The sequence below is a fragment of the Neolamprologus brichardi genome, unplaced genomic scaffold (genome assembly GCF_056152115.1).
Source record: "Neolamprologus brichardi isolate AB-2024 unplaced genomic scaffold, ASM5615211v1 NODE_ptg000031l+_length_7269946_cov_1, whole genome shotgun sequence".
Classification (NCBI taxonomy): domain Eukaryota; kingdom Metazoa; phylum Chordata; class Actinopteri; order Cichliformes; family Cichlidae; genus Neolamprologus; species Neolamprologus brichardi.
Window position 1 is genome coordinate 6,415,891 of NW_028270136.1, and position 16,344 is coordinate 6,432,234.

Genomic DNA, 16,344 nt, shown 5'->3' on the forward strand with positions numbered 1-16,344 from the left:
TCGCTTTAAGGCTTTGCAGGCATTGTTGTCACTGAGGAGAGTAGTGATCTTTGTGTGGTAATCCGTTGTGTTTAGAACAACAGTGCACCTTCCCTTGCCAGCTGGTAATATGGTGATGTTGTGGTCTTTGCTCAGGGAAGCGACGGCCTTCTTCTCTTGTATTGTGAGGTTACATGGAGGGACTTTAGCACTGGGGAGGTAGGCTGAAACTTTCAGCTCTGTTTCTGTTTGTGATCATTTATTAATCGTTATGGTGGTTTCTGTGGCTGTGATGAGGTCCACTATGGGCAACTGTTGGGGAGAAGTCCAGATGCTTTTCCCTCCAAGCTCCTTAGACCAGCACTGCCCAACCCCCGGGCCACGGACTGGTACCGGGCCGCGAGAGTTGAAGCTCGGGTGTGAAATGTATGGTTTTCAGGGTTTTTCCCCGTTAACTCGGTTCCCCTGGGTCTTTCACGTGTTGTAGTTGTGTCTTATTTTGAAAGAAATATGTACGCGTTACCATAGCGACCAGAGAGCATTAAGGGGCAGAGAGGAGGATGTTACTCTCAGTGTTGTTGGCGCATTTCAGGAGGACGCTGCTAAAAAAGTTACACAATTACACAGTGAATTAGTTTATTATGATATTTACAAAATACCACAGTTTTTATCTTGGTCGTATCATTTTGTTGTATTTATCCACCTTTATTTGGTATTTAAAATATGTATATGGTATTTAATTGTTAATGAATCTAACGCCCACAGACAGGTGACGTCACCCTGCGGTTTTTGCCGTGGCGTTTTGGAGCTGATGTTACAAGCGATGACTGGAGCTGCATGTTGTTGGTTAACAACTTGTTAAGTGATGATCACATATGTAAAATATGGCCAAACAAGGCGTGTTTCTATAGACGAACACGGGGGTTTACTCGCTGAGAGTCCACGCAGACGTGATTATCCGTCCTCGGTTTGTTGAAATAATCCACATGAGAACAATAAATGTATCATTTCTTGCCGTGACGTACCGACAGTGTTTGTTTCAGTAAAACTTCACCGCGCTCCCTGCCCTGTGCGCGCTCCCGACGCAGGGGATGGGGGGTACCCTAGCTTGGCACGGCAGTCCTAGATACTTGTCATTAAGGTTAAAGGCTGTTTCTACACTCGCTTCTATAGTTACAAGGCAGACGTGTGTTGCTTGTCTGTTGGACATGTTTCCTCAGGTTGGACATAGACCGCATATTTTGAGTAAACAGTGAAACCGGTTTGTGGAGGTTCCTCCCTCCAGGTGCAATGCTGTCCGACAGGTTTATTATTTCCTGATCCTCTCAGCGCAATAAAGTGCGCAATGAAGTGGAATAACTATTAGCTCTGTTTTTGGTGAAACCAAGAGAAATACGTTTGTTTTTCTTCAAGAAAGCTTTGACAGATGGAACAAACTGGAGCCAAATGGAGCAGCTGTGTTGGACAGGTCAGTGTTGGAGGACCATGTTCATACTCGGGCTTCTCACTACAAGTGTTTTCACAGATGCTCTTGCACTTCTTTCTGTGTAGTTTTGTGCTTCGATAGCCGCATTATTGTTGCTGTGGATGAACGGACTGTCCCTCGTGCAGATGGCCCACTGCTCCGTCACCTACAGACACCAACCAGGTAACCCACACCTGTCTCCTGTCACTTCATAAAAATGTGCTTTATAATTTGTGGTAATGTAAGGTGCCGAGCTTCAGTTGCCTTGCAACAACAGGACGACTAGAGGAAAACCAAACTGTTCTTCTGTGAATCTGAGTAGTTTATTGACATTAAACATCAGATGTTAAGTGAAATTAGAAGCAGCTCCTTGATAGCAGAATTTAGAATAAATAACAATAAAAACAAATTCTATATAGCACCACTGCCTTTCCTATGAAGGAGTATTAGGGCCCCATTAAGAAAAAAGCAAAACATTATTGTGAGAATAAAGTCAAAATTTTGAAATGTGAAGATTACAGAGTTTCAAGACAAACGGCCACGGCTGCTATCTACAAATATATATACGGTATATATACATTCTGCTTTGTGTAGATGAGCTGGTGAAGTTGAACTTCAGAATCAGTTTTCATTACAAGGAAGTGATTTCTCTTTTAGCACACAAACACAGTGGTGATGAGCAGGGGCGCCGTGAGGAGGAGAAAGGCAATCACTCCATCCTACCTCCCTGTATGACTCACATTAGGTTTATCTTTCTAGTACGCTCGGCGTTCACAGCTCACTTGGATTGTTTGTGGTACCGATTGAAAAAAAGTACTGGAAACATTAGCATCACACAGGTGTTCATCCACATATCCACAATACAAATGTCTCATTCCCCCACATCGCTAAGATGCTCCACTGGAGTGACTGTGGTTGTCAGCATGGATCTCCAGGTAGGCTGTGCGTGAAACTAAACGTTGGTCAGCTGGAACTAACAGTCCCACAGCACCGAGCACCACAGGAAGCAGAATCCTGAAAGGATCTTTCACAGATACCTTAATACCACGCTACCATCTGAATGTTGCAGCAGAAGACTTATCACAGCAGGCAGCATTTTCTAATCTTCTGTGGTCTCATTTCGTGAGCGTGTGTGTGAATTATAACTTCATTAGATCAGAAGTTTCAGAAATATACAACAACAACATTAATAATAATAATAATTACAATTATAATTCATAATATACATTTTTAGAAGTTGTGTGGTTTTCTAATGATAGGGAGACTGCTAACACATTGAAAATCTCCCGTTGGCGTTAAAGTAGGTCCATGATGGACCTCCACAGAAAATTAGGATTCAAACGTAAATAATCCAGTTTTGTCCAGTTTCAGCCACCAAACACTCTCAGCTTTCACTTTTTTTCTGTTTGTTTTTTGTGATTTTGTGTGAAATCATAACACAACGTTGTTGTTGACGGCTATTTTTTTTAACATTTACATATGTGTGTGCAAGAAAATGCCGCTTCACTGTAAATGTGTTGGAACCGGTTATCAGAGATGTGAATTTGGAGCTCCTGAAATGCTCTTATAAGTACTTGTTTACTGAAGTCAAAGGTAAAATCGTGTGCTTTGTTTGTGGAGAGCACAAGAGTTTTTAAGGATTACAATTTGAATCACCATCACTAGACTAAGCACGCACAGGAATACAAGAACTTGACTAACGAAGAGCAGAAATGGACATCTGAGCTCGAAGGCGACAGGGACTTTTTACCAAGCGTTACTCATCCAGGGACGGAGCAGTCAAAACCAGCTTTGTGATTTTAAACAGAATCACAGAAAAGCCCAGTACCCCACTGTCTGAGGAGAGTTTGGTGGGGTCTGATGGCTGAAGCTCCCTGAGTAAATTTGAGAATGCATGAGAGGTCAGAGATACTACGGGAAATCTGGAGCTTAGACAGCAGACTAGAGAGTTTGACTTGTGATGTCCGTATGAGTTATGTTTTTGATTATCAGTGACAATGAACTACACCCTGTAGGAGATCCAGTGTTGGTGGATGAGACAGAAGCTGCATCCTTCCTGTCCCGTTCACTGCTCTATAACAGCTGGGACTTTGAGCTGGTTGTGCCTGGTGATATGGAGAGGGAGTGCATGGAAGAGATTTGCAACTACGAGGAAGCCAGAGAGATTTTTGAGGACAATGCGAAGACGGTGACTCTTCTTTGACTGTAGAACTTTTTTAATCTGGAGTCTTAGAATGAAAAACTATCAGTTTAATTTAACAGTTATTTACACTTTTATCACCTAAATATACGTGTTTTTTATTTAAATATTCAAAATACAAAACCTTTTCTCTTAGTATTTGAGGGATTTGACTTAACTTATTCAAGGTGACCTCTTCATTTAATCCTCATTTGCTTCCATTTCTAGGAAAAATTTTGGAAAACGTACACCAATCAAGGTAATACTTTAGCATTACTATGCTAACCTTTTCATTTCATTGTTCAAATGTGCACAATAATGATGAATGTATTTTTGTAGTAGTTGGGACAACAGTTTCTTTTTTCCATATTGCTATTTTTTGTTGATTGTGTGTTTCAATGTATATTTTCCAATTTTGCTGTATTATCTACGTCTTCAAACCTACAACAGTATCACGATTGAAGTCATTGCTGTGGTGATTGGCTACAGATTGTCTGACTGAGTAACATGAGAACTATTGAAGAAACGTTTTTTGAGTGAGGTGATGATGTTTGTCTTTGAAGGTAGTACAAACAGACTGGACGTGTCAGGTCTGGTGGCAGGGATCCTGGCTGTACTAGTGTCTGCTGTAATTGTCGCGGTGCTGGGAGTGTACTGCTACAAAGCCAAGAAAAAGGGTGCACGGAGGTCTGGCCGGTAAGTTTACCCCGATGTGGATAATTTGGTAACAGAGCACCCTAACTGACACCAGTAACATTTCCCAGTAAAGTCTTTTAAAAACCAGTAGACCATTAAAAAAAATACAAAGTAGACAAGAAGGCAATATTAATCCCTTAATCTTAATCCAGAGTTTGTGCAAACTTATAATTATTTACTGTTATTTTTCCCTTAAAGGTCCAGGGGATGTGGGAAAGTAACACAAAGTGTCCGGGTTGAAAAAAGGAGACATGAAGGCAGAAATGTTTATTAAAGTTTATTAATATTTTATTAGTAATTAAACCAAAAGAGACGGACAAACCACTGTCACCTTAAAAAATGAAAGAACAAAACCCAGGTATGGCTCACTAAAAATTGAAGTAAGTCAAAAAACTTTAAATGACAGAAAAATACAGAACTCACATTCGTAGTATGGATGCATGTCCAAGGATATGTGGCTATGTGTCGACCAGAGAAACCAGGGATTGAACCACCAACCTTCTGATTACTTGCTCTACCTCCTGAGCTACAGTCACCCCATCAAGGCTCACTGGGACTAGAAATCTCCTTTTTTGGACCTAAGTACTTTTGCTTTAATGGTGAGTAGAGTCAGCTGTACCAGAATCACAGCAAAGATTTCTGGCACAACTTCTCCTACTTCCAAGGTGCATAGAGAGGATGAAAGAATTCACAATGCAGGAACTCCAGCAACACTTAAGGGAAGATGAACAACTTTAATAATTGACCAACGCGTTTCGGCTTGTGGCCTTCATCAGGGTCACAAGCCGAAACGCGTTGGTCAATTATTAAAGTTGTTCATCTTCCATCCAGAATCAGAAAACTTTATTGATCACTAAGGAAATGATGTAGGTCAGCAGTCTCCAACGTTTTTTGCGCCACGGACCGGTTTATGCCCGACAATATTTTCACGGACCGGCCTTTAAGGTGTCGCGGATAAATACAACAAAATAAAACTAGTACCAGTACCAAAAAAAGAAGATTTATTCATAACACACGTGAAAAGACCCAGGAAAACCGAGTAAACGATAAAACGATAACAAAATAACGCTGAAAACCGATAAAAACCCTGAAAACTATACATTTCACACCTGAGCCTCAACTCTCGCGGCCCGGTACCAAACGACTCACGGACCGGTACCGGTCCGAGGCCCGGGGGTTGGGGACCTCTGATGTAGGAGGTTACAGTTGCTCCAAGACACTAACAGACTAAAAAATTTAAACAATACAATTTGTCACAGATTTTACAAATTTAAGAAATAGCACTAATTTATGCAAATCACTCAGTTATACATATAAGGATTAGGAATAGGTGGCACCTAAGGCAGGGCACATGCTTAGTGTCTGACCTCACAAATGTGCTTCAGGAAAAATGGTCGAAACCTCCTGAACCTTCTCTGGAAAACCTTCCCAGAAGAGTTGAAGCTGTTATAGCTGCTAACGGTGGGCCGACATCATATTAAACCCATGGATTAGAAATGGGATATCAGCCCAGTTTACATGACCAAATACAGGCAGACGACTAAATACTTTTGGCAATATAGTGTATAAACATTTTCACGTTTTTATTTTTGTTTGTTAGAAATACAGCAACTAAAGGGGTTTAAAATTGGCGTGTTGTGCTGTGTGCTGTTCCAGACCTCCAGTACAAATTGCAGTAGATGGGCATACATCAGCTCCGGAGATGGTGCCCCTAGGTGGGATCACTGTACCAGGTCTGCCTAGCTACAACGATGCCCTGAATCACAGTGGGCAGCACGATGCTCCACCACCACCATATTCAGGGTAAGTGGAAGGCAAAGCGTGCACACACAAGGAACACTGGAAAGACTGACTGCCAAGAGGTCTAAGACATTCTGGTGAGAGAAGCACAACACGTGTTGTGTATTTATACACGGGAAGGTGACTGATTGGAAACAGGTGTAACAAATTCAACACAAGTGAAACTGATTGAGTAAAGACACAATTACAAAGAAGGGAAAGCAAGCAGGTTGCAGATGAGTGCTTGATCTAACTGTCAAATGTACTCATGTTTACAATAAATGAAATGGCATACAAATGTGAAATATTTGTATGCCATGTATATGTATATGAGTGGTGTAAAGTGGTGTATGCAGTGGTGTTTGCAAGTGTATGGTACGTGTTGTATGTGCACATCAAAAATGAAATGATACCTCAAACAATACCAAATGTGTGTGTTGGCATGAAGAAAGCAATCACACATTCAATTCAATCCAATTTTATTTATACAGCTCAAAATCACAACAACAGTCATATTGTACAGTAGATCGCACAATAATAGATACAGAGAAAAACCCAACAATCATATGACCCCCTATGAGCAGCACTTTGGCGACAGTGGGAAGGAAAAACTCCCTTTTAACAGGAAGAAACCTTCAGCAGAACCAGGCTCAGGGAGGGGCGGGGCCATCTGCTGTGATTGGTTGGGGTGAGAGAAGGAAGACAGGATAAAGACATGCTGTGGAAGAGAGACAGAGGTTAATAACAGATATGATTCAATGCAGAGAGGTCTGTTAACACATAGTGAGTGAGAAAGGTGACTGGAAAGGAAAAACTCAATGCATCATGGGAATCCCCGGCAGCCTACGTCTATTGCAGCATAACTAAGGGAGGATTCAGGGTCACCTGGTCCAGCCCTAACTATATGCTTTAGCAAAAAGGAAAGTTTTAAGCCTAATCTTAAAAGTAGAGATAGTGTCTGACTCCTGAATCCAAACTGGAAGCTGGTTCCACAGAAGAGGGGCCTGAAAACTGAAGGCTCTGCCTCCCATTCTACTTTTAAATCCTCTAGGAACAACAAGTAGGCCTGCAGAGCGAGAGCGAAGTGCTCTAATAGGGTGATATGGTACTACAAGGTCATTAAGATAAGATGGGGCCTGATTATTTAAGACCTTGTATGTGAGGAGCAGGATTTTGAATTCTGGATTTAACAGGAAGCCAAAACAGGAGAAATATGCTCTCTCTTTCTAGTCCCTGTCAGGACTCTTGCTGCAGCATTTTGGATTAACTGAAGGCTTTTCAGGGAGTTTTTTGGACATCCTGATAATAATGAATTACAGTAGTCCAGCCTGGAAGTAATAAATGCATGAACTAGTTTTTCAGCGTCACTCTGAGACAGGATATTTCTAACTTTAGAGATGTTGCACAAATAGTTCAGTTCTCTTATTTGCTTTCAAACTAACTGCACCCCCATCTTTCTAAAAACCTATGCCTTTTTTTATAGGAACGGAAACAGCTGGACGTTCATTGATCATGCTGCTATTCACAAAGTTTTTCTTCCTGTCTTTGACCACAGGGGTGCGCCGTCGGTATCTGCTGATCCAGGTGACAGTGAATGAAAGCCCTGCAGGTCACTGTGTGAAACCTTAACACTGATGGTTTGGGGAAAATTTCTGGTTGTTTTTTTAAAATATACATATTTTTCTTAGGAGTGCAGTTCAAAGACAGTCCCAAAGTGGACACTACCTAATCATTTGTCACTAGTCTGATCACTTAAGACTGTTTGTTTTTGTGCTGTGTTTGTGCATTTGTGTTCTTCAAGAAAAACCAAGATACATTTTATATAATAAATCATGTAACAATTTCACATGCCTCCAGTCATTGTATAACTTGTTGTGACTTGCAAAGCCAGCAAATAAGCATGCAAGTAGTAGATTAAATTAGAATCACGAGGAAGTTCTTCTGGACGTGGTTGCAGGCTTTGTGTGTGTGTTGTTTGTCATAGGAAGGTAAAACTGCTGTAGAAGCTTAGTTTTTGTTTTGTTTTTACACTTGTCTACAGCACACTGCGAAGGCGTGCATGTGTGTAAGAGAGGGAAGGCGATGAACGCCAGCCAAGTCATTCTTCTTAAAAATGGCGTCATGTGAACAAAACGCGAAAAGAGCGAGTAAGCAGCAGCTATCGGAGCAGTGTAGATATAATTTCTCTTACTAAAGCTGCGACGCGGAGCATCTGTTCTGCGGCCCATCGGCTTAACACGAGAGACAATAGACAGTTAAATATACGGGGAGAGGAGGGAGGGAGGGGGTGCTCCTGTCTGCCGCGGCTCCCCACACCGCCCCCGGTCCCCACTCCTCTCAGTCTACAGGCTTGTCAAGCAGAGAAATAAACAGAATCGGGAAGTGAAGATATTCCTCCCTCCCTCCCCCTCACTATCTGTGCATCTTCATCCAGCTCTTTCTTTCATGGAGAGGAATTATCCCGCTTCGGGCTTCGGAGATCTGGGGACTGGGACGGGATGGAGTTACGAGAGATCGGCCAAAGCAAGGTAAGCTTCGGTGGCCGGAGCATGGGGAGCGTTGTTTTCTGACTGCCGGTAAGCTTAAGAGGCTCTGACGATGCCGTGGCATAGCGCTGACTGCGCCGAGTGTTTAGCCCGGCTGCACGGCCACCAGTCTCAGGTACAGCCGTCATTTCATTGGGGGGAAGGTTAACAGTGATGCGGAGACGGGCGGAGGACAGGGGTGAACCGAGGGTTGGTAGAGGACGGTTTCGTTATTGAAAAAACCAAAACAGTCCCCCCACATATACACACACACATGTACATCAGTGTTACAGCACTGCATTGTCTCCGCTGCACACGAACAAAAGCATGACAGCCACCGGGCATCGTCCACACATTACAGCGTGTATGTAAACTAAACACTGTGCCAAACACAGGGCAGTGATGGATGTATACACGAGCCTTTATTCAGTGAAACTAACGTACTATTACCGCTGCCAGTTAACTGTAAAAGAGAAACTAATTCATTAACAATATCTAGAACTCAGGGCGGTTGTTTGACTACAACATGCAGGCTGGCAGCTACTATTAAGCTGACATTAGCCACTAGTCATTAGGCATCTTGAGCATTACCCAGTATCTGACTACATTTCTCCGGAGCAGACAGCATGCAGCCTGTCCCCGTCATAGACAGATTACCAACCTGCCCAATAAGGCGGTGACTTCAATCTTAAATAAGAAAAAGCAAAGAAATTCCGCTGCAGGCAGTGATCAACTGGTTCCTTATATGGCTGTGCTGTTGTATAAACGTCTTATTAAAGTTAGCAAGCTCCTGTTAGCCTAGCTGCACATTAGTGGTTGCCTTGGCAACAACAACAGTCTTAGAGCGCTTCTCTGCAGTGTTGCCAACTTAGCGACTTTGTCGCTATATTTAGCTTTTTTCCCCCAAGAAAAGTCGCTAAAAAAAAGACGTGAAAGCGCATATCGCTTTTACTCTAACCAAGCAGCGGGTGCTGTAGCGCAGTCAGTTCTTCTTTTACTCTTATGCTGTTTTGTGGATCAGGTTTAAAACTACTTATAAACACACACACACACAAAGTAACTCCACCAGAGTGCCTATTTCGGGTCACCTTTGCCGGTCCAAGCCCGGATTAAGGAGCAGGGTTGGAATTGTGACATTACAAAAAAACAATAATTGCTAAAATAAATTTAATTTGTAGTTCTAAATAAATTCTAAATGCATTTAGGATGTTTTTTGCTCACTTTATGTCTCGTCCACGATGTTATTTCTCTCTCCAGCAGCGTAGGTTACAATTATATTAGCATGACCAATTATGCAAATTAGGTGATGACGTCATTTAGCGACTTCTAGCGACTTTTAGGACAACCAATAGCGATTTTCCTTACTGAGGAGTTGGCAACACTGCTTCTCTGTTAGCAACGGCTCTTATTAAGTATGGTAGTGTGACTGTGATTTGAATAGATTATTTATAGATTTATAAAAACAGATAAGGTAAAAGACTGATTCTTATGCCATCATGTGTATAATATTTGTCTTCATATTTTAAATGTAACGACATAAAGTCAGAAGTAAAGTCTTGTTCACAGTCAATGTCCATGTTCATGTAATAACGTACACAGCAGCCTTTCAGTGTCTCACAGTGTAAACATTACATCAGACAACACTTGTTCCCAGTGTCTTTTCAGTGAATCCCTTCAGTGAAATAAAAAAAAATCATTCTCCGTTGAAAAGCACTTGTTTCCCCCGAGATGCTGTATTTGACTCCTCTCTCAGGATTAGTCTCCTCCTGGGACTAGAGTGAAATGGGTGCACGCAGCACCTCCTTGTTTGCCTGCCACTCATAATAGACACATAATAAGACATCTGTTGACTGGAGCTAATAGCATGACTAATGTTTCTTCACAAGTCTGTAAATGGTAAATGGACTGGTTCTTATATAGCATAATAGACACATTTTTACTCTGCGCATACAACTAATTCATTCACCCAAGAACTTTTTCTAACATTCATACACATTCACACTCCAATGGATGCATTGCCCAAGGATACTTGACATGCAGATTGGTGGAGCCTGGGATCGAACCACCAACCTTCCAGTTAGTAGCTGACCTGCTCTACCACCTGAGTTACAGCCACCCCACCCCGCAAGGCTGTGTTGGGCTGAGCTCTGTTTTAGCTCAGTGAGATGAGTAGCCATTCTCAGACTGGGAGGCCGGAGTTCAAATCCCGCTTATGGCAACATTTCTTTCAGTTCACAGTTAAACTTTTTTAACTCTTTTCAGCAGAATTTTCATTTTTTTCAGCCCTTTTCAGCACAAATCCCAGCTTTTTCAGCTGTTTTCAGCAGAAACCTCTTTCCAGCAGAAATTCTACTGATTCATCTCTTTTCTGCGGAATTTTAAGCCTTTTCACCTCTTATCAGCAGAAATCTCAGCATTTTCTGCCCATTTCAGCAGAATTGTCAGTTTCTCCATCTCTTTTTATCTTGAGAACCAGTTTGGCTCAGTGAGATGACTGGAGACAATGTTTGCTGGACGTGGGTTATGTTTTCAGCACAAATCCTAGCTTTTTCAGCTGTTTTCAGAAAAAGAAATCTTTTCATCAGAAATTCTGCTCATTCAACTCTTTTCAGCGCTTTTCAGCAGATTCCACTACAAGGCATTCACACAGCATATTCGCAGGAAATGCAAATTTTTCTAGTTATTCTAGTTGCTTCCGTACGTTTTTCGCCGTGGAACTAGTCCCGCAGTTTTTATCAGATTTTCGCCGTTCAAATCTTAAAAAATTCTGCTATTTCTGCTAATGCCGGCTATGACTTTTGGTGCTCATAACTTCTATACTTTTTGAGATATTGATTTTTTTTGCTAAATTTTTGCCCATTGAAATGAATGGAACACATTATCAATGTCCGAACAACTTCTTGCTACTCGTTCAATTTCCACTCAACCCACACAACTTATACATCAAAACGTAGGTATTTTTGCTGGCTTTCAGAAAATGTCACTATCGTTGTTGTGGGAGTTAGAGATTTCTTGCAAATCTCCTCAGAGCAACACAAAGTCTGAAAACTCTCCATAGACAGTCAATGGAGAGTTTGTTCAAAATCACCGCTGGAATCCTCTAATGAGAGGCATTTTCAAATCGTCATATCTCCTTAACGAAGCAAAGTTGAGACATGAGGCTTGTGCCAATATATCTTCAGACACTCCCGATGCTCACAACTCACACTCATGCTCACACACACACACACACACACACACACACACACACACACACACACACACACACACACACACACACACAACAGGAGTTATAAGGTTAATGGGCATTCAGTCAGTTAGCTAGTTAGTATCCATTTCAAACAGGACAGTGGTAACAACAGCAGGCTACAGACAATTTAAAGTTTTAGATTTTAAATAGGTTGTATACATTTCAATGGGAGCAACAGGACGGTCAAATGTCGCTGAATTTACTACAGGAGGACGGATTGTAGAGTAGCAAACATTGTCGGAAAACACGTTTTCAACACTGCAGGTTACCTGATGTAATGCTTTTCAGCTAAAAGGAAACATGGTCTGACTCCTACCAACTATATAAAGAGTAACTGAAGGTTAAATACAGCTAACATGTCCTGTTTTAAGCCAGGCACTTACACCTCCGCTCCGCTGCGTGTCAGCCACCATCGCTCTGGCAGCAAGAGCACTAGAGCCAGAGCAGGGGAGAGCTGGAACAAACCATTTTGGGAGGGGGCGTGGGGGGTGGGTTATCTATACTTTTGTTGTTAAAATGTTACGTCTCAAACAAGTACTGTGCTGTATGCTTTTTATATTTTTAGTAGTGTGTCACACAAACAGCAAATATTGTCAAAAAAAGTAAGAAATCTTTTGGGGTGCTTCGATTCATTTTGGGGGTGCTGAAGCACCCCCAAAAATGTGCTGAAGCACCCCCAAAAATGGGCTAAAATCGCCCCTGGCTCCATGTCAGAAATACAGGGTGGGCCATTTATATGGATACACCGTAATAACATGGGAATGGTTGGCGATATTAAAGTCCTGTTTGTGGCACATTAGTATATGTGAGGGGGCAAACTCCTCAAGATGGGTGGTGACAATGGTGGCCATTTAGAAGTCGGCCATCTTGAATACAACTTTTGTTTTTTCAATAGGAAGAGGGCCATGTGACACATCAAACTTATTGGTAATGTCACAAGAAAAACAATGGTGTGCTTGGTTTCAACGTAACTTTATTCTTTCATGAATTATTTACAAGTTTCTCTTTGTTCACAGCCATTGACATGTCGAAGAGGTACTTACTGATTAACACTGCAAAAACAGAATTGTTAAAGTATTCATTTTAATTTCTTTTTTTTTTCGTTTTTTTTCGCCTGTCCCGTTTGGATCTTTAGCCATCAGAATTGTTGTCTGATGGCCAAGAAAGATGCCAAGCGGATTTACTTTACCAAGTGGATTATCATGGCCTTGCCATATTGGTCCATTTGACTGACCTTTATTATAATTATGTATTTATTTTATTTTATTTTCAGTTGTTACAGACGGGACAGACATGACTGGTTGATAAGAGAGGAAGAAAGAATGAAAGAAAGAGAGGGAGAGAAAGAAAAATAGAGGGGAGAAGAGATAGTGAGAAAGGGGGGAAGAAAAAAAAAGAAAAACAAACAAAACACCTGGATCATCTGTATGGAGATAAGAAAAAACAGGAGAGAAAACAAACAAAAAAGAGCAACATAATAAATACAGCACCATCACAATAAACTAGCTAACAGTAGATAACAGTAGATACTAAATATTACATGTTATTGTGCAGTAAACAAGATCGACAGCGCACAATGTGCTTTGAGGTAGGAGCCAAGAAAGGTGTAGTTTGTGTCTGTGAACACCCGTGTGTACACCTGTGTGGATCAGCACGCTTGTATTGAAAAGGTTTCTCCATGTAACGATCTGCTAGGGAGTGTGGGGAGCCATAGCCCCGTCCCCCAGGGCATGAAGCAGGTATGGAGGAGATCCAGGCCCCAGACATCCAGAGGCCCCAGAATACGAGGACCCGAGGAGGACCACCTGGGGGGCAACCATGCCAACCTCCTGGGAAGAGCTCAGGAGAGCCTCAAACGAGAGGTCACCCAGCAGCCACAGATCACAGGCCAGAGGGGGTTGCAGTGACGTGCCCGCGGGCTGTGCCAGAGAGGACCGGGCCTCTGGCCTCTTGGCCTGAGGCCTGAGGGCAAACCGTACCCGGACCCAGGAGATGTAACCCTTCTCTCTGGGGTGGAGGAAAGCAGACCGCCTCCTTATCTGCAGTAGCACGGAGGTCCTGTATCTCAGACCACAATCCGACGGCCAGCACCTCCTCCCAGCCCCGACGGTTAACATAACGGGGGTGAGTGAAGACCCCAAACCTCCCTCCGCCCACTCATATGTAGTGTTGCTGCATTGCTGCCTCCATGTACCCACCCGCCCACCACCGTGGCGACACAACAACCAGGACCCAAGGCCCCAAGGCCCAGCCAGAGCCCCAGCCCAGGGTCGGATCACCCCCAGACCCTCAAGCCTCCACGCCCATCCTGGACCCACCCAGGGGCAGCCAGGCTACCAGGCCAGTAACCAACGTCCGCCAGCACAGACCCTCCCCCATCTCTGTTGTACGCAGCCACAAGGAAAACACCATCTAAGAGCCACCAAAGCCCTTAACCAGGTGATGGCCACAACCCCCGCGTTAGGCCCTCCAGGGAAAACGTCCGTAGGGAATCCCCAGATGCCCCAAGGCATCCCTACCCCCATATCAACCACAATAGCGAAGGCAGGACCAAACCACGACCGCCCACCCCCACTAGGTGATGAAGCTGATCCAGTTAATGAGGACCGTTTTCTTGGCAATGCATAGGGCGGTAAAAACAATGTGGGCTGTGTTTATTTCTGTAATGACCTCATCCAAGCTGCCCAACAAACACACTAAAGGGGAAGTTGGAATGTTACATTTCAGACACTTTGATAAGTCTTCACATATCTCGCGCCAAAACTTCTGAACTGGTGGACAGAACCAAAGAGCGTGGATATAATTGTCCGGTGTATTGGTTTGACAGTGTGAGCAGTTGTTGGAAGACATATAGCCCATCTTGAACATCCTATGATCGGTATAGTGCACTCTATGTAATATTTTGTATTGTATTAATTGCAAACTGGTTTTTAAGCATATCTGGGACCAAAGGTTTTGGTCTAAGCTGATCGATAAATCCACTTCCCATTTTGCAATAGGAAGGGATATTGATTCATCTGATTTAGAAAGTGTTCTGTATATTTTAGACAATAATTTGGGGGGGGGTTTAGATTAAAAAATTGTACCACACTCGGTGGTGTTTGTAATTCAGCTTCGCTGGGATTAAAGTTTTTACTATGGATTTAATTTGTTGATATTCCAAAAATCCCATATTGTATAACTAGTCTGCCAAACGAAATAAAATCTGTTCCTTCCAATATATGTTCCAAGTATTAAATTCCTTTACCACTCCAATCTGGCAAGTTTATCATATTGTTTTGTAATATGTCCGGATTGTTCCAGATAGATGTACGTTTGCATGGGATTAATGAAGACTGTTATTTTTAGAAACTCCCACCATGCTGTTAGAGAAGAGCTGATGTTGACGCTTTTGAAGCATTCATGTCATTTGATGTTCGAGCTGATAAATGGTAGGTCTGAAATTTCTAGATTATTACATAGTGCCTGTTCTACATCTATCCAGGGTTCATCTAAGAGGGTATGTTTTAACCATCTAGAGATGAACTGAAGCCTGTTGGCTAAGAAGTAGTGCTGAAAGTTAGGCAGATCTAATCCTCCTTTATCCTTGGTTCTTTGTAATGTTTTTAAGCTGATACGTGGGGGTTTATCGTTCCAAAGGAATTTAGAAATTCCTTTGGAACAGCAGCCACTCCATCTTCTGACGGTCCTCTGCCTTCGCCTGAACCCTTTACGGGTGAGTCGGTAAAATGCTCTTTTTTTCTGGCCCAATGCTCATTGATTTTCCGCTAACAGCGGCACTTTCATAACAATGATAGGGCGAAGATTGCATTCTTTGTACAGATGCTGAGGGATCGTGCTTTGAAATGCGCCCAGGTGATACTAAACTCTGACCCTGGGATTTCTTTTGAGGATTTTGTGGCTAAATTTAAGACTGTGTTTAACAGAGGCTCCGGAGCTGAAGCTGCTGCGCTCCGCCTCCTCACCTTTAAGCAAGGTAAGCAGAGTATGGCAGACTATTCCATTGACTTTTGGATTTTGGCAGAAGAAACTGTCTTGGGACCGGATGCGCTCAGGAGCACACTGTTAAATAATATTCGTGAGGATCTGAACGATGAGCTGATTATGCGGGACCTTCCCACCACTTTTGATGAACTAATGTGTTTGTGCATTAAGGTGGATGAGCGGCTACGGGCTCGTCGACAAACACGGAACTCCAGCTCCCAAGAGGCCGTGGGACAACAAGGGGCGGACAACAAGGGGCGGACAACGAGGGGCGGACACCTCGGCCAAATATCGGTTCTCCTGGACACCAGAGGGCGCCGACGGAGAGGTACAACCTATGCAAATTGGCAGCTCCCATCTTACAGCTGCAGAGCGCCAGCGACGCATCACGGCCGGTGAGTGCCTGTATTGCGGTAACAAAGGACACATGATCGCCTCCTGCCCGTCACGAGCAAAAGGCCGCGCCTGCCAGTGATGGTAGGAGTAC

At 43.0% G+C, this 16,344-nt stretch overlaps 2 protein-coding genes across 4 annotated transcripts in view; both read left to right on the forward strand.

Annotated features, from left to right (window-relative positions):
• Positions 1 to 965: 965 nt before the first annotated feature.
• Positions 966 to 7,935, forward strand: prrg2 (proline rich Gla (G-carboxyglutamic acid) 2). Of its 2 annotated transcripts, none has more exons than XM_087837208.1 (7): positions 966 to 1,447; positions 1,531 to 1,627; positions 3,437 to 3,632; positions 3,852 to 3,882; positions 4,187 to 4,319; positions 5,976 to 6,122; positions 7,654 to 7,935. In XM_087837208.1, exons 1-7 carry the CDS (start codon positions 1,426 to 1,428, stop codon positions 7,694 to 7,696), a joined length of 669 nt encoding a protein of 222 aa, XP_087693334.1. In that variant the 5' UTR covers positions 966 to 1,425; the 3' UTR covers positions 7,697 to 7,935. The 2 variants fall into 2 exon arrangements, with proteins under 2 accessions (XP_087693334.1, XP_087693333.1); XM_087837207.1 differs by having other exon boundaries at positions 969 to 1,447; positions 3,460 to 3,632.
• A 212-nt stretch (positions 7,936 to 8,147) lies between these two features.
• prr12b (proline rich 12b) overlaps positions 8,148 to 16,344 on the forward strand; it is a 48,988-nt gene continuing 40,791 nt past the window's right edge. For both annotated transcript variants that reach the window (XM_087837210.1, XM_087837209.1), the window contains exon 1: positions 8,148 to 8,626. In XM_087837210.1, the coding sequence (XP_087693336.1) occupies positions 8,544 to 8,626 (83 nt within the window). In that variant the 5' untranslated portion in view covers positions 8,148 to 8,543. The remainder of the gene's footprint in view (positions 8,627 to 16,344) is intronic.